Raw genomic sequence first — 23,162 nt, forward strand, 5'->3', positions numbered from 1 at the left:
GTCTGTCCACATCTCAATTTTTAACATCCTTCCAGCAGTTTGCACAGTGAAATTGGGATTTTAAGTTCCAACCCTTTGCGCTTTTCTCTTTCAGGGCAAGTGTACAAGCAAAGCCATTTATAACATAACCCTGAACCACATTGAAGACATCTGCACCTGCTGCTCGGCTACCGCAACCGAAGCCATGCATGTCCCCTTGCGTTGCGCCAATGGCTCCCTGGTTCATCACCAAGTGTTGAATGCCAGAGAGTGTGAATGTCTCTCACGGAAATGCCAGCCGTAAATCCCCCAATAGAGAGGGGATGCATGTCAAGCTTTTTTCTCCAGATGCCAGAACATGTACAATCTGACTGTAATTTTTTTGGGGGGGTGGGGGGATTGAGAGGATTTTGATACTGGTCTAATCAAAGCCATGCAAGCAGCCAAGGAAGAAACTGCCTGTTTGGGATGTTTCACTTTGGATTGTTTCAGGGGTGCCATGTTTTGAAAAAGCCCAAAGAATTCAAATCATTTGGAGTCGTGCTGAGGATGGATGTTCATCCCATCAAAAGACTTCTACCCATGCGATGAACTGATACAAGGTTTTCAGCATATAGTTTTTTTTTTTTTCCATTTCAGTAGTTACTTTTAGGATGAATGACTAACTCTGGCTCCCCTTTCGAATCAGAGTTATCCGCCTTCTGTTACAAGCTTCAATAAAACATTGGATTAAAAGCTGAGTCTTTCAAAAGCTTTTTTTTCCCCCTAAAAAGGGTTTACAGTGTGAGCCCATTGGATTTTTCCTATCTGCATTCTGACTGGGGAGTTGCGAATCAGGGATGAATAATAGGGCATTTTGCAGCAGGAGATGAGGCAAATGTCTGATTCATTTACTAAACACAAAGTAGGAGAAGGAAGAAGAGGAGGAAGAGATAACGAGGAAGAGGAGCAGGAAGTGGAAGAGGAGAAGGAAGAGGAGCAGGAAGAAGAGAAGGTGGGGAGGAAGAGGAGGAAGAAGAGGAAGAGATAAGGAGGAGAAGAAGAGGAGGAGGAAGAGGAGGAGGAAGAAGAGGAACAGATGAGGAGAAGGGGGAGGAGGAAGAAGAGGAGGAAGACGAGGAGGAGGAGGAAGAAGAAGAGGAGGAAGAGAAGATGGAGGAGGAAGAGATAAAGAGGAAGAGGAAGAGGAGAAGGAGGAAGGAAGAGGAGAAGGAGGAAGAGGAGAAGGAGGAGGAAGAAGAAGAGGAGGAGGAAGACGAAGAGGAGGAGGAAGAAGAAGAGGAGGAAGAGAAGATGGAGGAGGGAGGAGAAAGAGGAGGAAGAAGAGGAGGAGGAGGAAGAGGAGAAGGAGGAGGAAAAAGAAGAGGAGGAAGAGAAGATGGAGGAGGAAGAAGAAGAGGAAAAGATGCGGAGAAGTGGGAGGAGGGAGGAGGAAGAAGAGGAGGAGGAGGAGGAGGAAAAAGGAGAAGGAGGAGGAAGAGAAGATGGAGGAGGAAGAGGAAGAAGAAAAGAGAGGAGGAGAAGAAGAGGAGGAGGAGGAGGGAGGAAGAGGAAGAAAAAGTGGAAGTGATGAGGAGAAGGAGAGAGCCAATAGGAGGAAGAGGAAGTCGTAAAGTCACTAAGTTTGGATACCCCTGACCTATAGGAGACAATCTGCCCTGTTCATCCTGGTAGCAAGGTTGGGTACAAGGTACCCTTGTGTTCCTCCTAGGTCAGGGTACGGCCCAAATTGCATGCTCTTCAGTGGGTAGCCAAGGCGCGGGTTTTCCACTGTGCATTTGACGTCTAAAATCTTATTTCATTGGGCTGTTGGCATTTTCCAAACTTGTTTAATTTCTATTTGCTTTTAATCGATGCTAGTTGTTTGTCCTAATGACTTGTTTGTGAATAATGAATTGCCGTGATTTATTAGTTGCAAGCAGCCTGGAATGGTTGGTTACTCAGATATTTGGCATCCATTTTTACTACATGAGCACATTTGTGGGTGGAAAATGTCTAGGTTTACTCTTAGTGGGAGTTTCAATCCAAGGGGGAAGGGAGGGAACAGGCTCTGCTTATGGGATTCATATGTAGGCACATTTTCCGTCTAATCTTTTGGGCAGGAGTTGTCCACAACCATGTTGCTGCTAATCCATTTCAGTGACAGTTTCCACCCAGTTGTGTCTGGACTGTTTCCCTCTGATGTAGCCCAAAGATACCTGGGCTGCAAAACTATCCACAGCCACTAGAAGGTAGCAAAGAGATCTCCAAACCATGAATCCACTGCTGCCACCTAGTGTTTATTGTTTGCCAGTGCTAAAGCACTATAAAGAATAAAACAAAAACGTTAATTACGTACTCCTTATTAGCTAAAAGAAAAAAAAAAGAAATACGTAACGTGTTTCCTTTTCTTGAGTGACGAAAGAAAAAAAGAATGAGGAAGGAAGGAAATCTACCAGGATCTGGAAATATTTATTTTAATATTTATTTACTTTATTAGGTTTAAAGGTTGCTATGACCTCCGAATACACTGATGGATCAGTGGCTAAGATGCTGGGCTTGTCGATCAGAAAGATTGGCAGTTCTGCAGTTTGAATTCCTAGCACCGCATAACAGAATGAGCTTCCATTACTTGTCCCAGCTTCTGCCAATCTAGCAGTCCCAAATGTCCCAAAGGCAGTGGTGGGATTCAAATATTTTTTTTAATTTTTTTTTGATGAAATAAATAATAATAAAATAATAAAATAATAAAATAATAAAATAATAAAATAATAAAATAATAAAATAATAAAATAAAATAATAAAATAAAATAATAAAATAATAAAATAAAATAATAAAATAATAAAATAATAAAATAATAAAATAATAAAATAATAAAATAATAAAATAATAAAATAATAAAATAATAAAATTATAAAATTATAAAATTATAAAATAATAAAATTATAAAATAATAAAATAATAAAATTATAAAATAATAAAATTATAAAATTATAAAATTATAAAATTATAAAATTATAAAATTATAAAATTATAAAATTATAAAATTATAAAATTATAAAATTATAAAATTATAAAATTATAAAATTATAAAATTATAAAATTATAAAATTATAAAATTATAAAATTATAAAATTATAAAATTATAAAATTATAAAATTATAAAATTATAAAATTATAAAATTATAAAATTATAAAATTATAAAATTATAAAATTATAAAATTATAAAATTATAAAATTATAAAATTATAAAATTATAAAATTATAAAATTATAAAATTATAAAATTATAAAATTATAAAATTATAAAATTATAATAAAATAATATTAAAATAATAATAAAATAATAAAATATTAAAATGATAAAATATTAAAATGATAAAATATTAAAATGATAAAATGATAATAAAATAATAAAATAATAATAAAATAATAGAATAATAGAATAATAGAATAGAATAATAGAATAATAGAATAATAGAATAATAGAATAATAGAATAATAGAATAATAAAATAATAAAATAATAAAATAATAAAATAATAAAATAATAAAATAATAAAATAATAAAATAATAAAATAATAAAATAATAAAATAATAAAATAATAAAATAATAATAAAATAATAAAATAAATAATAACAAAATAACAAAATAATAACAACACAACAACACAACACAACATAACAACATAACAACATAATAAAATAATTTATAAAATAATGATACAATGATACAATGGTGATAAAATGATGATAAAATGATAATATAATTAATAAAATAATGAAATGAAAAGATAAAATAAAATAATAAAACAAAATAAAAAATAAAATAAAAAATAAAATAATAAAATAAAATAAACGAAACACAACACAACATAGCTGTGCAAAGACTTCTTGGCCACAGCTACCTTCTCCTTTTGAGCAGGAGTTACGAGTCCAAAAAGATTCTCCAATTACATAAAAACGTTTGAGTGAGAGGATGCAACCCTTGCCCCCCCCCCCACCCTCCTTAATCCCTGGATCTAGCAGTCCCTAAAATCAACAGCCATACAATCTTGGTAGGATTAAGCCAGGATCAGTTTCTCTCCATCTCCAAATCCATGGAGGCAGCCCTTCCCCTTACAAAAACAACATAAGTCTTGTGTAACATCGTGAAAGTAAAGGGGGGGTACATTTTTTTTAAAAAAAATTAAATGTTTTCTGGATGGCCGAAGGGAACCGAATAAATGATGGTGATCCTGCAGAGGCCAGAATGGAATTTCTCCGGGTTCTTTTCCCACGGGCCGGTTGACTTGGTGTCTCTGTCGGGTTCAAGGCTCAACAAGACCCGATCGCTGCGCTTTGATTAGACCGTTGATTACAAGATAATCCCGTGAATATTTCATGCTGAAGTGAGAGCCTGCAAGCAGGGTGGTAACTGGAGTAAACCGAGGCGTTGTCTTATAAAAGGCCCTCTCTCTCTCTCTCTCTCTCTCTCTCTCTCCCTCCTCTGCTGCTAAATAGCAGTGTCCAGTGTTGGGGCTAAACGGTGGCTGTCATTGCCCAGATAAGACGATGGGATTTGTCATCTAATCCTCATTGGCAGAAGCTGCCGCTCGCTTTGGAGGAGTGGGGGCAGGGTGAGGGGGGGGGGGAAGAGAGAGCAGACTTCTTGTCCTGGATTTTTCTTTTCACCATCTCCACTTCCTCCAGCAAGTGGCTTTACGGTGGTCTCCAACCAGTACCCTGGTACTCCGACTGGATATGCCTCGGGTCACCCCAGGGTTATTCAGATGCTGCCTCGGGTGGCCATAATTGAAACAGGAGACCTGGCCAAGGAGCTTTGGAGGACCCTTCCATCACCAGGTGGCACCTGCTGGAGCTGCCCACTCATGACCAGGAAGTGGAGGACCCAGGCACCAAGTTCATGTAGGCAGCCCAGCTGTGTCCTCTTAACCTGGGAGCAATTTGGTCACGTCAGGTCCTCACTGGAGCAATGGAAGCTGAAGCCTACGGTAAGATTATCCCCAGCTTTGCTGCTGATTGATGGTCCCTGGCAGTGGTGATGGTGGGGGAGTTCGGCTTGCTTGCCTACCACGATGGGCGTTCGCCCGCTTAGCTCTGGGGAAGGTCTCCCTGCTTTGCTTCTGAAGTTTCTGGTACGTTTGATGGGCACCTTAATTGGTTTGGGAATGCAAGCTAATACACCCAATTAGGTGGCTTAGTGGGTGGTGCCAATTAACCTTCCCTGATTGATTTCCTGAACTCCTGCCACATGTTTATAGATTGCCCTTCTTTACAAAGTCGGGATACTCAGTGGGATTCCCTCCAACACCCCAACACCCCACTCCCACTTCCCCCATGGGCTCTTCTATCTAGTTCTACCGAGTTTATAGAACGGACCAGAGATGCCGAAACAACAGAAGTTGCAAAGCAAACATAAAAATAAAAAGTGCAAAGACTGATAGGTCGATCAAACTTTCATTTAATACTACCGATTTTTTTAAAAAAATAAACACCTGCCAGTGGGCGGACGGCACAGAATAAGACCTTCAGTCTTAATCTCAGCTGGAGTTGGTGCTCCTGGAAACCGTTTTAAAATGAAGGAACACCTCCCCGCGTCCCCCACCCAATCACCGTTTCCATAGTGCTTGGTCTCTTTTGTATTTAACGCTGGCTGATGTTAGTTTAGAAAGCGGAGGTGCTGATCAGGCAGGAAAGAATTAGAACCCATGAAGTTGATGATCGAAGAGGCCTTTCCAGTCGGGCTCGCAATTCATCTGGGTTCCAAACGGATTTAAACTATGTGCTCAAGTTATTACGGAAGTGTGTGCATGCGCGGGGGTCTTCTCATAGCTGAAAGGGTGTCATAATTGTTCAAAGAAAAAGGAAATAGAAGAAATGGACAATTAAAAAAGCCAACAATTAACCAGAACAGCAAATAAGAAAACTTAGAATCGTCAACAAGAACCAAAAACAGATGGGAACAATGTACTGCCTTCCCTGACACCATCAATCAGAATAGAACCGGAAGGGACCTTGGAGGTCTTCTAGTCCAACCCCCTGCTCAAGCAGGAGACCCCATACCATTCCAGACCCCCACCAGTCTGTAGGCCCTAAATATACTGGGTTAGAACAAGTAAAGTATAATTACTCTCTTTGTTCGACCTGCCTCCATTCTTACTTCTGGCTGTAGGATTGGCCAGAGGATTGGTCTCTGGAGCCAGGATGAGTAAGTATTGCTGAACCAAATGGGAGCAAGCCCTTTGTCCAGTTTCCAAATATTGTGTAGTAATGCTACAGTCTGAGGGTTGTTGTGATGGGATGTACACCTGCATGACCAATGAGAAAAGCTTTTGACAACACAGAGCCTTCCCAGAAAGAACTCCAGATGAAGAGACGGCACAGTTCCCAGCTGGATGGGGAAGGGAGGAAGAGTTTGAATCGTTAAAATTCCTCAGGATGGATTTAGTAAATTAGAAGTTTATAGTTTAGTCAGGCAAGATTCTGTCACTTAGGTGCAAGCAAATAAAGGATTGGACCCGATTTGATCTCGCTGTCTCATCTCTGGGCTCCAACCTGATAGTTGTTTTTTCCTCCCATCCTCTTCCATTACTTCAAAAATGGCACTGGAACAGTTGATCATGTCTGGGTGCAACACTGAGCGTGCAAGGTTGCCATGGTAACACTTCCTGCCATGGTGAGGGTGTGTGGCTTCAACTGATCGGTGTCCCAGAATCAGAAGGGGTCCTTAGTGCAATATTAATCATGCAAGGGAAAAGAAAATCAAATAAGACTTAAACCGATGATTGTACATAAGTAGAACACCTACGCGAATTAAACCAGTCTATTGAAAGTTTGCTCCACCAAGGATTAGCATTAATCATTGAAGCTCCCTCAGCATTCAGACAGGAATTTGATTGTGGCCTGCCAGTAGCCAGGAGAGGAACCTGGGCCAGTCCTGGAGTCTGGGGAAGGCTCTGATGAGGGCTCTGTGTCGGAGGCAGAGAGGGGGCCAGAGCCAAATGCCAGTTATCAGCTGCCTTCGGAGGCAGACTTCAATGAGGCAGACGAACAGCTGGAGCCCGTTCCCAGTGTGCACATGCACAGAGTTGCCAGATGAAGGGAACAGCTAAATAACAGGGGTCGACTTGAGAGTAAGGCCACAGGTGGACGATGAATGGCCCCTCCCAGAGGAAATAAAAGAGGAGTGAAAGGGGAGTGGAGTTTGCAGGAGGCAATTAGTTCATTTCATTTGCTTGTGACTCTCCGAGACTCCTTGTCAAGTTCTGCAGATATCGGCCTGGCAGCTCTCCAAGCCAGAGAAGGTCTGTGACTGTAAATCCTCCCTTGAAAGACTTTGCTGGAGGGGAATGAGCAGAATTAATTAATAAATCAATTAATAAAAGGAGTTATTTTTGTCGGGTCAAGTAGTTTGGTGCATGCTCTCGGGAAGCCTCAGTCACAACAGCTGTCTCTGAAGGAAGGGTAAATAATGAGACCTATCTCCATCCCAATTCTTACATGTTAGAGAAAACAATGCTGACCTGAGTTTCCTGGAGTCTTTGACTGAAGCACAGGTGGGTTCCTACCAGTTCGGCCTGGTTCAGCCGAGTAGGTAATAACTCGTTCACAGAACAATCTTCATTGAAAAAATGTACTCCCCCCCCCTTTTTAATGTGCACATGCACAGACCTTTTTAGGTGCAAATGCACCCGCTGTCAGCGTTTCAAATATCATGCAGAATTAAATCAGAGTCCAAGGCAGAGCTATCCTTAAAGTTCCAATTTAGTAAGTCAGACATGTTGGCTACCAACTGTGGAATCCCAAATCTAAAATCTTCCTGGGATTCCACCCAGTTGAAAGTTCACGATCTTATCCCCACACCCATAAATCCATCACATGGTCCAATCTTCTTCGCCCACGCTGGCATTTCCCCCCATCTAGTTCCGGTCAGGTGCAGAGGTGCAGAGACAAAAGATGACCTTGGGCTTCTAGAAAGGAATGACAACAACACATTCCACAAATCTACTCCTTTCGATTCCCCCTCCCAATTACTGCACTAATGAAACAGCATAATGAAATAAGAGAGAGTGTGGCAGGCCAAAAGTCCTAAAAGGAATATTACTGCAGGCCTGACACCCGCATTTTTTCAGGTGCAAACCAGTAGTAATGCCAGCTGGAGCACACTCCTGGACTGAAGGAAGGACACTTCATCACTGCTTGGAAAAATGGCATCTGGTGATTGAAAATAATTGTGGACACCGAGCTATGATACCATCAAGTACCATCTCTCTTTTTTTTCACAAGGCTAAAGTTTCCAATTAACCATATGAACCCAGCAGATATCTTCTTTACTCATTAAACAGATGATCTTCTACGAGAAGTAGGAGGGGGTGGAGCAGTTTGCTCCTATGTTACAGAGAAGCTCAGATACAGTATGTCATCACTCGGTTTAGCTGTTCCGGGAACGTTTTCGGTTGATGTTGCCTTGATATCCTGGTGCAAGTCTCTACAGTGCACCATGGAGGTTAAGGCTGCAGTTCAGGAGGAAAGTGCTGGATGGTGTGGTTGTTGTTCAGATGCTAAATTGACCTCATGGACCACAGCACACCACCAGTGTCTCCTGGAGCTGTCCAAATTCTTTTCATTGCATCGATGACTCTGTCTAACCATGTCCTCCTCTACCATCTCCTTCTCCACTTGCCTTCCATCTTTCCCAACATCTCGGTCTTCACCAAGGAGTTTCTTTCTTCTCATTCTTTCTTCTCATTAGGTGGCCAAAGTATTGGAACATCAGCTTCGGGATCTGTCCTTCCAAAGAACAGTCAGGGATGTAGATGGGTGTTAACCTCACACGTTGGAGAGATTCCTCCTTGTGAACATCACAGTGAAGGATTCCTATCCTCCAACTTGATCAAAGGGACTGTCCCTAAACTTGATCTGGACATTCTTCCAGCAGTATCCTCATCCCTATTGTAATTGTCCACTCTATCCACTTTGTGGCTGGTTTTCTTCTCTTTCCTTCCACCTTTCCTAGTCTTACAGCCTTCCCAAAATGTGTCTGAAGTTAGGATAACTTCAACCAGGTGATTTGTGTCTTGAGTAATAACTCTTGGTTGTTCAATGATCCATTGGTTTGTTTTCTTGGCCATCCACAGCAATCTCAAGGGTCTTCACCACCACCACTAACAGATTACTGAGAGTTTATCACTGTGTTTCTCAACCTTGGGCACTTGAAGATGGGTGGACGTCAACTCCCAGAATTCCTCAGCCACAGCAGTGATGGCAAACCTTTTAGTTTTAGTTAGTTCCCAAACCGGAAGGTGTGCGCACACCACACTGCTGGAAACCTGACAACCAGCTGGCTGTCAGGCATGCTTCCCCTTTTGCCTTTCATCATGGAAGAAGGGACAGGAAAGGGAGAAAGGGAAAGAGGAAAGAAAAAGAAAAAGATGGGAAGAAAGCAAGGAAGGAAAAATAAGGAAAGAGGGGAAGAAGAAAAGAGAAGGAAGGAAGAAAAAAGAGAAGGAAGGAAGAAAGCAAGGAAGGGAAAATAAGGAAAGAGGGGAAGGAAGAAGAAAAGAGAAGGAAGAGGGGAAAAAGAGAAGGAAGGAAGGAAAAATAAGGAAAGAGGGGAAGGAAGAAGAAAAGAGAAGGAAGAGGGAAGAAAAAGAAGAGGAGGAAGGAATGAAAAATAAGGAAAGGGGGGAAGGAAGAAGAAAAGAAAAGGAAGAGGGGAAAAGAGAAGGAAGGAAGGAAGCAAGATATGAAAAATAAGGAAAGGGGGGAAGGAAGAAGAAAAGAGAAGGAAGAGGGAAGAAAAAAGAGAAGGAAGGAAGGAGGGAAGCAAGGAAGGAAAAATAAGGAAAGAGGGCAAGGAAGAAGAAAAGAGAAGAGGGAAGAAAAAAGAAGATAAGGAAGGAATGACATTATAATAAGAGTGAGAGAGGGTCCGAGGGAAGTCCTGCCTTAGCACTTGGCCACCACAGGTGCCCCCGACATGAGTGACGTCGAGCTGACCATGTCCACCTCTGCCACTCCCACCCCAGGCCCCCGAGGTCAAACAAAACTCTGATGTGGCCCTCAATGAAATCACGTTTGACACCCCTGCTTTGTACAATTTGAGACAAGTTGCGGGGGGGGGGATAACAGACCGATAGAAAAGAGATAGAAAAAAGAGCGGGGCCGTCAAAGCCTATGAGTCATCCTGCTGGATTCAGAGTCAGGGTTGTGACCCTATGAGGAGAGACTGTCATTGTGATAAGCTGGACAGATGGCTGAGAAGGCTTTGTGAAAAATTATGCAGCTGTCACCACAACCCACACCAGCCTAACACTCCCCCCTCTTGATATCTGGAGCAAGTGTGGAGGGATCCAATTTAGCAGTAGGTTCCCACCGGTTCGGCCCGGTTCAGCCAAACCAGTAGTGGTAATGGTGGCCAGCAACCCAGGTCTGCCACGCCCCTGAATCAGTTCTCTGGTTGCCGCTGTTAAAGCCGCCATCTTGTTTTTTTAGTTCTGCGCATGTGCAGAACAATTTTAAGGGAACTGCTTGTGCAGCGCGGATCCAGTGCGCGAAGGCGCAAACCAGTAGTAAAGCCAGGCAGAACCCACTCCTGATCCAATTGTGATGTTTAGCTGACCTTGTGTGTGCTTTGAGGACTTCTGAATAAATTTTGAGAAGTTAGCTGCCCAGGAGTGGGAAAGGATCAGGGGTGGGTTCCTGCCAGTTCTAAGCTCTTCTATAGAAGAGGTTCCACAAATCTCCAGAGCCGTTTAGAACCGGTTCCAGCTCCCTCCCCCCACCCGTCCGCACATCATCAAGATGAAGAGCGAGAGGAGAAATTCTGGGAGTTGAAGTCCACAAGTCTTAAAATTGTCAAGTTTGAACACCCCTGGGGTTTTTTTCCTAAAGGGTTAGGGGTGCAAGGGTCTTGTAACTTGACAGCTTTAAGACTTGCGTGCTTCAAATGCCAGAGTTTCTGAGCCAACATTTTGGTTGCTAAGCAAGAGCGTTGTTAAGTGAGTTTCACCGCATTTTACAAGTTGGCCATGCCCACCCAGTCACATGGCTGGCAAGCCACTCCCACCCGGTTACATGGCTGGCAAGCCACTCCCACCCGGTTACATGGCTGGCAAGCCACTCCCACCCGGTCACATGGCTGGCAAGCCACTCCCACCCGGTCACATGGCCGGCAAGCCACTCCCACCCGGTTACATGGCTGGCAAGCCACTCCCACCCGGTCACATGGCTGGCAAGCCACTCCCACCCGGTCACATGGCTGGCAAGCCACTCCCACCCGGTCACATGGCCGGCAAGCCACTCCCACCCGGTTACATGGCTGGCAAGCCACTCCCACCCGGTCACATGGCTGGCAAGCCACTCCCACCCGGTCACATGGCTGGCAAGCCACTCCCACCCGGTCACATGGCCGGCAAGCCACTATCACAAAGCAGGCCACACCTACAGACAAGGTTCTAAAAAATTTTGAAACCCACCACTGGAAAGGATGAAAAAAAGTGTAGGCCATCTTCTCTGCAGAAGGGAGAAAGGTTGGGTGGACACATTTCTGAGGGAGAGATGAGCTTTTTTTTACAAAAGTCTTCAACACAAAATATACAGGCAGTCCTCAATTTATGACCACAACTGAGCCCAAAATTTCTATTGCTAAGTGAGGCAGTTGTTAAGTGAAATTAGTCCCATTTTATTCTTACCACAATTGTGGCAAGTGAATCCCGCAGCTGTTACTTTGATAACACAATTGTGAAGTGAATCTGGCTTCCCCATTGACTTTGCTCGTCAGAAGGACGCAAACGGGAATCACGGGACTCCCCCCGGGACAGAGCAGCCGTCACAAATATGAATCAGTTGCCAAGCATCTGGAGTTTGATTATGTGACAATGGGGATGCTGCAATGGAGGAGAGGGGAGGGGAGGATAGGAAAGGAAGGGAAGGGAAGAAAAGGAAGGGGAAAGGAAGGGCAGGGGAAAGGAAAGGAAAGGAAAAGGGGAAGGGGAAGGGGAAAGGAAAGGAAGGGAAGGGAAGAAAAGGAAGGAAAGGGAAGGGAAAAGGAAGGAAAGGAAGGAAAGGAAAGGTGGAAGAGTGAAGAGATCCCCACAGATGAGAACATGATCAGGAAAAAAATTAGAATGTGCAGAAATGAATAGACTAATGCTAGCAATTAAGGAGAAAGAACAAACTGAATATTATATGACATGGGACTTATTTTATCAATGGTTAGATAACAAAAATGGAGGTTAGAAAGGGGGAAACAAAAGAGAAAGATTAATGAAATAAATATATATATGTTAAGAGAGAGAAGCAAATATTAGGATTATTATGTTTAATCGTCATTTTAATATTATAGAATGAATGTTAATGTAATGAATATTGTTGTAAATCTTGATTATCATTTTACCAAGATATTTGTACCTGGACGACACACTGTTTAATTGAAGATGGAATTATTATATTAAAAAACTAAAAAAATAAAGGGAAAAGAAAGGAAAAGAACGAAGGAAAGGAAGGGAAAAGAAGGGAAAGGAGGGGAAAGGAAGGGAAAGGAAGGAAAGTTAAGGGAAGGAAAGGAAAGGAAGGAAGGGAAGGGAAAATAAAGGAAAGGGAGGGAAAGGAAAGAAAGGGAAGAGAAGGGAAGGAAGGGAAGGGAGGGAAGCTGAGGGAAGGGAAAGGAAAAGAAAGGGAAGGGAAGGGAAAGGAAAGGAAAAGAAAAGAAAAGAAGGGAAGTTAAGGGAAGGAAAGGAAAGGAAAAGGGAAAGAGATTTAGAGAGAATTGGGATCAGATTTCTGGGTCCAGCATGGGAAGGATTGATTTCTGCTAGCATCCCAGCATATAAGCCTTGAACTCCAAATTCTTCTAGCTTTTTCAGACAAAAACGGTAAAAATAAAAGTTGACTGGGAGGGAGGCAAATTGGTACCTACTTGGGTTATTTTTCCTTGGCTATAATCCCCCCGCCCCAATTTTGGAATGATAATTAAGTCAATTGCAGGGGAAATAATCTTCCCAGGGCTGTGGTTTCTCTTAACCTTTTTCACCCAGCTTCTTCCGGTACTTGATTGCGAAAGGGCTTGGGGTTAATGAGTTCCAGCATCCTGAACTGTATCTGTGCAAATTCCTGAGGCACGCTTGACCTTTTGAGCATTGACATACTTGCCCTGAGCCAAAATGGAGTTTTATTACCCATTTTAAACTCCCTGCATCACCTCCACGTAGATAGGAGGCCAAAGAAATTTTCTACGGATTAAATAGATTAGGTGAAGCAAGAGGGAAACTTCTCCACGAGCAGAGAAGGCTCATGGCTAGGAAACTGGGGGCACCATCTGTCACCTTCAGGGGGTAAAGGTAAAGGTTCCCTTCACACATGCGTGATAGTCCTTCTCGACTCTAGGGGGCGGTGCTCATTTTCGTTTCAAAGCCAAAGAACCAGCGCTGTCCGAAGACGTCTCCGTGGTCATGTGGCCGGCATGACTAAACGCCGAAGGCGCACCTAACGCTGTTCCCTTCCCACCAAAGGTGGTTCCTATTTTTCTACTTGCGTTTTTGCATGCTTTCGAACTGTTAGGTTGGCAGAAGCTGGGGCAAGTCACGGGAGCTCACTCCATTATGTGGCACTAGGGATTCGAACCGCCGAACTGCTGACCTTTCTGATCGACAAGCTCAGCCACTTCAGCCACCTGCATACTGGACCCGTGTCCCTCCTGGCTGGTTGCCAACAGCAGTGAGGTGACACGAGGCTGGATCCAGGCGGTTGTTACCGCTTCTCTTTGGGAGGGGTACTTTCCCACCGCGCTTAAGACAGCGGTGGTGAGACCCCTCCTGAAGAAGCCGTCTCTGGATCCAGCTGTTCTTAATAACTATCGTCCAGTCTCCAACCTTCCCTTTGTAGGGAAGGTTGTTGAGAAGGTGGTGGCTCTCCAGCTTCAGCGTACCTTGGAGGAAGCTAACTATCTTGACCCCTTCCAGTCTGGCTTCAGACCCGGTTACAGCACAGAAACCGCTTTGGTCGCATTGACTGATGATCTCTGGAGAGCTAGGGATGGAGGCCATGCTTCCATCCTAGTTCTCCTGGACCTCTCAGCGGCTTTCGATACCATCGACCATGGTATCCTTCTGCGACGACTGCGGGAGATGGGGGTGGGCGGCACTGTTTTGCAGTGGTTCTCCTCCTATCTCTCGGACAGGTCGCAGTCGGTGTTAGTGGGGGGGCAGAGATCGTCCCTGAGGCCCCTAACCTATGGGGTGCCGCAGGGGTCGGTCCTATCCCCCCTACTATTCAACATTTACATGAAACCGCTGGGCGAGATCATCCGAAGGCACGGGATAAAATATCACCAATATGCGGACGATACACAATTGCATCTGTCCGCCCCGTGCCAACTCAATGAAGCGGTGGACGTGATGAACCGGGGACTGGAAGCCGTTAAAGACTGGATGAGAGCGAACAAGCTGATACTCAACCCAGACAAGACCGAGTGGCTGTTGTGTTTCCCTCCCAAGAATTTGACCACCATACCATCACTCAGGCTGGGGGGACAAAATTTAAACCCCTCAGAAAGGGCCCGCAACTTGGGAGTCCTCCTGGATTCACAGCTAACTTTTGACCACCATCTCTCAGCTGTGACCAGGGGGGCATTTGCCCAGGTTCGCCTGGTGCGCCAGTTGCGGCCCTACCTGAATCGGGAGGCCCTCACAACAGTCACTCGAGCCCTTGTGATCTCTAGGCTGGAATACTGTAATGTGCTCTACATGGGGCTGCCCTTGAAGAGCATCCGAAGACTTCAGCTAGTCCAGAATGCGGCCGTGCGAGTGATCGTGGGCGCACCACGGTTCGCCCACATAACACCGATCCTCCGCGAGCTGCACTGGCTACCTGTTGGTCTCCGGGTGCACTTCAAGGTCTTACTCACCACCTATAAAGCGCTCCATGGTAGTGGATCTAGCTATTTGAGAGACCGCCTTCTGCCAATTACCTCCCTGCGTCCCATCAGATCGCATAGAGTTGGCCTCCTCCGTATTCCATCCGCCAGTCAGTGCCGACTGGCGACTACTCGGAGGAGAGCCTTCTCTGTTGCGGCTCCGACACTATGGAACAATCTCCCCGTGGAGATTCGTACCCTCACCACCGTCCAGGCCTTCCGCACAGCCCTCAAGAACTGGCTAACCCGTCAGGCCTGGGGATAATCTTATTTCGCCCCTCCCGAATGTTGAGTGAATGTTGAGTTTTTATTGTTAATTTACTTTGTGCACATTTCTTTTCTTTTTTGTATTGTCCTACACTCCCCTTCCTTTTTTGATTGTAAGCCGCCCTGAGTCCCCTCAGGGAAAAGGGCGGCCTATAAATAAATAAATCCAATCCAATCCAATCCACTTAGCCACTGAGCCACCGCTCAGATGGTAGAGAAAGGAAAAATGTAGGGAGAAAGGATGGCAGAAAGGGAAGGCAAGGAAAGATACGGCAGGAAGCAAAAAGTGCAAGAAGAGTGAGATGTTGGGAAAAGGGCAGAGAAGAGCAACTAAGAGGATCAAAAGACTGGAGATGAAAACATACGAAGAACAGTTGCAGGATTTCGTTAGTCTAGAGAAAAGAAGGGCTAGAGGTGACACAGGATAGCAGTCTTTCAGTATCTGAGGGACCGCCACTAAGAGGGGTTCAACTGATTGCACCAGAAGGCAATGGATGGAAACAAACTAAGGAGAGAAGCAACCTCGAATGAAGGAGAAACGTTAAGTTTTTTTTTTAATTAGCTTCTCATCTCACTGGAGAATGGCAGTTGGCTGAGGATGTCAACTTTCCTTCCTTCCTTCCTTCCTTCCTTCCTTCCTTCCTTCCTTCCTTCCTTCCTTTCTTTCCTTCTTTCTTTCTTTCCTTCTTCCTCTTCCACTTCTTCTTCTTGTCTTCCTTCCTTTCTTCTTTCTTTCTTTTTTTCTTTCTTTCTTTCGTTCTTTCTTTCTTTCTTTCTTCCCTTCCTTCCTTCCTTCTTCCTTCCTTCTTTATTTATTTACTTCCTCCTCCTCTTCTTCCTTTCTTCTTCCTTCCTTTCTTCCTCCTTGCTCCTTTCTTTCTTTCCTTCCTTATTCTTTCCTTTTCTTTCTTTACTTCCTCTTCCTCTTCTTCTTCCTTCCTTCTTTCCTTCCTTCCTCCTTCTTTCTTTCTTTACTTCCTCCTCTTCTTCTTCTTCCTTTCTTCTTCCTTCCTTCCTCCTTCCTTCCTGCTTTCTTTCTTTCTTTACTTCCTCCTGCTCCTCTTCTTCCTTCCTTCCTTTCTTTCTTTACTTCCTCCTCGTCGTCGTCTTCTTCTTCTTCCTTCTTTCTTTCCTTCCTTCCTTCTTCCTTCTTTCCTTCCTTCCTTCTTTCTTTATTTTCTCCTCTCTTCTTCTTCCTTCCTTCCTTCCTTCCTCCTTCTTTATTTCTTTCGTTACCTTCTCCTCCTCTTCTTTTCCTTCCTTCCTTCCTTCCTTCCTTCCTTCCTTCCTTCCTTCTGGCAAGCATCTGATTCTTGACTTCTTATTAAACAGTTAAGGCCCCTGAGATGCCCTATGGAGTCGATATGCCCAGGTTTGTTTATATTTTCTTAACTCATCACAAGTGCTCAGTGAAATTTGTCCCCAGGCCATAGCATGTGGCTTTCCTGACAACTCCCAGAGAGGCTTCCCTGGGAGGTGATGGGGACATTTCTTAGCTCTTGCCCAAGCAGAGAAACACAGCAATTTTCTAACACCCAGGATCCATTGCTGTATATATGAAAATTCTCATGCATTTACAACCAGGAGCCCATCTAAAGCCTTTTGGGAGCAACTGAACAACTTGGAGTAAGCAAGGAAAGAAGTGTAGACCAAAAAACTCTGATTTGGTTTATGAAGTTTGATGGATTTACTTTGCTTGTCCATTTGGGGGACACCAGGGAATTTCCCACCAGATGCAAAAGACCAGGAGCATTTACAGATTTCAAAGCACAGAAGAGTTTATTCTTGCCACCTAGACACAAGAATTTAGTCCAGGGGTTTCCAAACTTGGCAAACTTTCAGACTTGTAGACTTCAACTCCCCTTCCCAGCTATGTTATCACCCCCACAGAAGAGAAAATAATTAAAGAATATATGAGACTGAGCAGAGATGGATAGACTGATGCATTTCATCAGTGGCTAGAAATTAGAAGTAGAAATTAAAGGATATAAAAGATTACTGGGTTACAAATTATGAGGTATAATATTATAATTATATATAAGTTAACTTATGATTACTATTATTGTTGTTATTACTATTACTATAATACTAATAATTAACAACATTATCAGTATTATTGCTATTAATATTGGATTGTACAAGTAAAATAACCTGTTCTGATTGAGGCTTCCCAAGAGCATGAAACAAACTCCTTGTCCCGACAAAAATCCCTATTATTAATTTACTTTGAATTCTGCTCATTCACATCCGGCGAAATCTTTCAAAGGAGGATTTACAGTCACAGACCTTATCTGGCTTGGGAAGCTGATAGGCCGATATCTGCAGAACTTGGCAAGGAGTCTCAGAGAGTCACGAACCAATTTAAGCAAACTAATTGTCTCCTGCAAACTCCACTCCCCTTTCGCTCCTCTTTTATTCCCTCTGGGAGGGGCCATTCATTGTCCACCTGTGGCCTTACTCCCAAGTCGGCCCCTCTTCTTTAGCTGTGCCCTTCCTCTGGCAACTCTGCGCATGGGCACACTGGGAACAGGCTCCAGCTGTTCATCTGCTTCACTGATGTCTGACTCCGAAGGCAGCTGATAACTGTCAGATGGCCTTGGCCCCATCTCTGCCTCTGACACAGAGCCCTCATCAGAGTCTTCCCCAGACTCCAGGACTGGCCCAGGTTCCTCCCCAACCTCCTCACTGTCCGAATCTGCTACCAACTCTGCTGGCTGCTGGCAGGCCACAACATAACCCAGACACTAAGCACTTGTATGTTGATTAAAATAAAAAAATATAATAATAATAATTAAGAAGTAATATTTTGAGATCCTGACTCTTCTTTACTTTTATTTCTCAGGTTTTCCTTTAACTTCTTCGTCCACTCACCGTAAAAAAGCTATCAGGACCTCAGTGTCAAAAGAAAGTAAGAAATACCTCACTGTCCCTCAAGGCCATCCCTTTACGCTTGTTGACCAAGTCAACGGGATATCAGGATCAACTAAACACAGGAAAACCTGCAAAACATCTGTAAGTAAAATATATGATGACCATCAAGATATTTAAACTTCTCTGAAATCTGTCTAGTGCAGAGTTTGGCAACCTTAAACACTCAAAAGAGCCACAAAAATCCTAACCGGAAGCTCCCCTCCCCCACATTCAATTCCTGGAGCCGATTGGAAGTCTGGTTCCCCCACCATAGAGTCTCCTCCTAGCATGCCGTCCTTTTTTCTCTGCTGACCGGAAATATGGTTCCCCCACCACAGAGTCTGCTTCTAGCGTGGTGTCCTTTTTCTTTGTAGAGTAGAGTAGAGTAGAGTAGAGTAGAGCAGAGCAGAGCAGAGCAGAGCAGAGTAGAGTAGAGTAGAGTAGAATAGAATAAGAAAAAAATAATAATAGAAATGGAATGGAATAGAATGGAATAGAATAGAATAGAATAGAATCCCTGCGGGGAGTTCGTTCCAGAGGGCCGGAGCTGCCACAGAGAAGGCCCTCCCCCGGGTAGTAGCCAGGTGGCATTGGCTGGTAGACGGAATCCGGAGGAGGCCAACCCTGTGTGATCTAATGGGTCTTTGGGAGGTAATTGGCAGCAGGCGGTCTCTCAAGTACCCAGGTCCAATACCATGAAGGGCTTTATAAGTGACGACTAGCACTTTGAAGCGTATCCAGAGACTGATCAGTAGCCAGTGCAGCTCGCAGAGGATAGGTGTAACGTGGGTGTACCGAGGTGCACCCACAATCGCTCGCGCGGCTGCATTCTGGACGAGTTGAAGTCTCCGAATACTCTTCAAGGGCTGCCCCATGTAGATATCTTTTTGAAGATATCTCCCACCTGACAGTTGGGTGAATTATTATTGGACTATGGAATGGGGTGCCAAGGGGAGGGGATTGAATTATACATGATACCCATTGCTTTCACGCCAATTATTTCAGACTCAGCTTTGCTTTGCTACTTATCGTTTGTAATTAGTAAAGGTACACTTAATTCTAAGAATGGAGTTGAGTGGTTTCTTTCCTGATTATTAAGTGAAGCAGCACCTGACAGGTTGTTAAATTACGTTAAGCCCACCTCTGATCCCATCCTTTGTTATCCTAATCTCCATTGCAGTGATGGGTTGCCCATTATTTTTTTTACTACCGGCTCTGGGTGCGCTCGAGCGCATTCACAAAAACACCTGGCCAGGTGGGTGGAGCCTCTTGTTGTTGCTACTGCTGGTTCCCCTGATCCGGACCGAACCCGGAGCAGCTCACCTCTGCTCTATTGAGATTAGGCCCTGGCCCTTTTGTGCAGGCTCATTGCAAGCATCTCTGCGGGCTGTGAAAGTTTCTCTCTCGGTGGTGGCACCTGCTTCTTTCTCCCTGGAGTTACTATGGCGACCTCTCCGATGGCAGCTCCTGGAATGAATCCACTGGGGAGCCCGAGATCACGAACAGCACAACAGCTTCAGTAACTTCTTTGCAAGCCGCCGCTGGTTGTGTTTTTATTCCTTGGGCTTCTGCGTGCAGCTTTCTCGTTTAAAAACTTTCCACACCGAAAGGAAGAAGAGTGACAGTCTTCTCTAGACTCAGCTGATGGATTTCCCAAGGTTTCTTCCTAGATCTGCGAGTAGGAAATGGTGATGCCAGTGGCTGGGATGTACTCTGCCTCTCCCCACTTGGATAGGTAGATTGGACATTTCAGACTAAGCCTTCCTGCTCTGGCAGAGATGGAGCCAGAGAATCTGCGTGGACTGCCTGTAAGTATAACATCGAAAGGACACCGTGAGGACATGTAAAAATACTGTGAAAGATTTGGCTGGCGCAGAATAAAATGCAAAGCAATCTCTAATGGTGTTAGCCACAGTTCTGCCGTTAATAGACTATTGAAATGATAAGAGTCTCATAGAATAATAAGAGTAGGAAGGGACCTTCGAGGTCTTCTAGTCCAACCCCCTGCGTCAGAAGGAAAATCTATACATTTTAGACAAATGGCTGTCCAGTCTCTTCTTGAAAGCCTCCAGTGATGTGGTACCCACAATTTCTGAAGGAAAATCGACAAATCAACCCAAATGTCCTTTCTTTTCCCCAATCACGAGGAAGGAGAATACATTCTGTGTGACATGAAACTTTCAATTCCTAGCTGGCCACAATTCTGTGCAAATCACTGCAGTTAGTTCCAGAGATAGATAGATAGATTAGATAGATAGATAGATAGATAGATAGATAGATAGATAGATAGATAGATAGATAGATAGATAGATAGATAGATAGATTTATTTATTCCTAGCGTGGCTTGCAATTTTTTTTAGTAAGCATAAGAATTGGAAATGTGTTTTCTTTCTGCTATCAGCACCAAATCCGGTGGTTTTTCCATAGTTGTGAAGTCTTTACAAATCTCTTTTCGTCAGTAGCTCCCCTATCGCTAAACGAAGGGTACACCTTAACGAATGGGGTATTTTACAGTCAAATCTTGCAAGTGACTTTTAAATATCCTGTTTTCTGAATCAAACCCCCACCCCCCCCCCAAAAAGTGGGGAAAGGACAGAAGGCACCGTAAGAGGACAGTGCCACCCAGAGTCATCTAGTACAAGCCGGGCGGCAAATAAATTTCATAATAAATAAAATAAATAAATAACGGGGTAGTGGAATTTCTATCTGCTGTGAAGAGGCCATAAGGTAGGCTAACATTCTGGGCTTTGTGCAGTTACATTGAATTACGTAGCATCATAGGGCTGGATGGGATCTTGGAGGTCTTATAGGCCAACCCTCTGCTCAAGCAACAGACCTCTATGCCATTTCAGACAATGGATGTCCAATCTTTTCTTGAAAGCCTCCAGTGATGGAGCACCCACAAACAAAGCTATTCCATTGATTGATATGTTCTCAGTGTTAGGACATTTCTCCTTAGTTCCAGGTAGGATCTTCTGATTATGATCTTCCATCTAATGCTTCTTCTCCTGCCCTCAGGGCAGTGGTGGGATTCAGCCAGTTCGCACCTATTCGGGAGAACCGGTTGGTAACTTTCTAAGCAGTTCAGAGAACCGGTTGTTGGAAGAAATCTCTTTTTGTTTTTCCCCACTTTACAGGGCTAATTCTGTAAGGAAGGCAGGGAGGAAACATTCTAGTGTTGTTTCTAGCCTCATCTTTATTGCCCTGCTTACAGAAACTGCCTCTCCCGTTAACCCTTATTCCATTGTAACAACTAAGGTGAAGCGCCCATTGATGTGAGTGACCTTGAATTGGCCACGCCCACCCAGTCATATGACCACCGAGCCCCACCTACCCAGATGGTCATTAGGGAAGAGAACAGGTTGTTAAATTATTTGAAATAGATAGATAAATAGATAGATAGATAGATAGATAGATAGATAGATAGATAGATAGATAGATAATGGATAGATGGATGGATGGATGGATGGATGGATGGATGGATGGATGGATGGATGGATGGATGGGTAATACACAGACAGTGAGACAGATACATAGTGAGATATAGATGATAGATAGATAGATAGATAGATGATAGATAGATAGATAGATAGATAGATAGATAGATAGATAGATAGATAGATGATAGATGGATAAATGATAGATGGATAGATGATAGATAGATGATAGATAGGTGGATGAATGGATGGATTTGATGAATAGATGGGTTGATAATAGACAGTGAGATAGATAGATGGATGGATAGATGACAGACAGACAGACAGACAGATGATGGATAGATGGTGAATAGATGGATGGGTGGATGGATGGATGGATAGATGGAGATGATAGAGATATGATAGATAGATAAAGAGAGAGAGAGAGAGAGAGAGAGAGAGAGAGAGAGAGAGAGAGAGAGAGAGAGAGAGAGAGAGAGAGAGAGAGAGAGAGAGAGAGAGATACAGAGATAGAGAGAAAGAGAGAGTGGGGGAGAGAGTTGGATATGTATTCTGGTCTTGTTGTGACCCGAATACAACAAGACCAGTGTGTGTGTGTGTGTGTGTGTGTGTGTGTGTGTGTGTGTGTGTGTGTGTGTCAGGTTGTCTTGAGCACAAGTCTATTCAGGGAGAAGCTTTGGAGGCATTTAAAAGAAGAGACAGTGGGATCTTGGCATATGTCGCATGCATAAGGAATTCTGTATTTCACAAGGCGCATTAGTTATTATTATTATTATTATTTTACAAAAATGAAAAAAAAAGGCCACATTGAACTACCTGCTTATTTGCATGCTGTTGCTAAGCTGGGCTTTCTAAGGAGGACTTGTTTTCAAATTGATGCCTCCCAAGACAATAAGACTGCAACCCCATATTCCCTTGTTCTTGTGAAGAGTTCACAGAAGCAGAAGCATTGTTGTCTTAGAACTCAGGCAGAGAAACATACCATAACTTTGCTCCCAGAGGGTAACCGCATACAGGTAGTCCTCAATGGATACCCATTCATTTAATGACCAGAGTTACAATGGCGCAAAATCCCCCAGTCTCCTATAGAGGTAGTCCCCGACTTACAACACCCCATTTAGTGACTGTTCAGAGGGAGCCGAGGTGGTGCAGTGGTTAGGGTGCAGTACTGAAGGCCACTACAGCTGACTGTTATCTGCAGTTCAGTGGTTCTAATCTCACCGGCTCAAGGTTAACTCAGCCTTCCATCCTTCCGAGGTCGGTAAAATGAGGACCCGGAGTGTTGTTGGGGGCAATATGCTGACTCTGTAAACCGCTTGGAGAGGGCGGAAAGCCCTATGAAGCGGTATATAAGTCTAACTGCTGTTGCTATTGCTATTACAACGGCGCTGAAAAAGAGTGAGATATGACCATTTTTCATACATACGGCCATTGCAATGTCCCGATGTCCACGTGATTGAAATTCAGACGATTGGCAACTGGTTCATATTTATGACGGTTGCAGCGTCCCGGGAGTCCCGCGATCCACTTTTGCGACCGTCCGACGAGCCAAGTCGATGGGAAAGTCAGGTTCACACTTAACAACTGGGCTATTAACTTGAGAACTGCAGGGATTGGCTTATCCACTGTGGCGAGAAAGGTTGTAAAATGGGGCAAACCTCCCTTGCTTAAC

General features: G+C 43.8%; 2 protein-coding genes across 2 annotated transcripts in view; both read left to right on the plus strand.

Moving 5' to 3' along the window:
• VWF (von Willebrand factor) overlaps positions 1-719 on the plus strand; it is a 183,449-nt gene extending 182,730 nt beyond the window's left edge. The window contains exon 52 of the mRNA XM_087722260.1: positions 95-719. Coding sequence (XP_087578386.1) covers positions 95-283 — 189 coding nt within the window. The 3' untranslated portion in view covers positions 284-719. The remainder of the gene's footprint in view (positions 1-94) is intronic.
• Positions 720-4,724: 4,005 nt separating this feature from the next.
• The window catches only part of ANO2 (anoctamin 2), a 151,395-nt gene continuing 132,957 nt past the window's right edge, over positions 4,725-23,162 (plus strand). The window contains exons 1-2 of the mRNA XM_087722261.1: positions 4,725-4,953; positions 17,986-18,155. Of these exons, the coding sequence (XP_087578387.1) occupies positions 4,935-4,953; positions 17,986-18,155 (189 nt within the window). The 5' untranslated portion in view covers positions 4,725-4,934. The remainder of the gene's footprint in view (positions 4,954-17,985; positions 18,156-23,162) is intronic.

Source organism: Thamnophis sirtalis, unplaced genomic scaffold (assembly GCF_051295495.1).
Source record: "Thamnophis sirtalis isolate CommonGarterSnake01/CBP01778 unplaced genomic scaffold, rThaSir2_p1.2 scaffold_9, whole genome shotgun sequence".
In the NCBI taxonomy this organism is placed as follows: domain Eukaryota; kingdom Metazoa; phylum Chordata; class Lepidosauria; order Squamata; family Natricidae; genus Thamnophis; species Thamnophis sirtalis.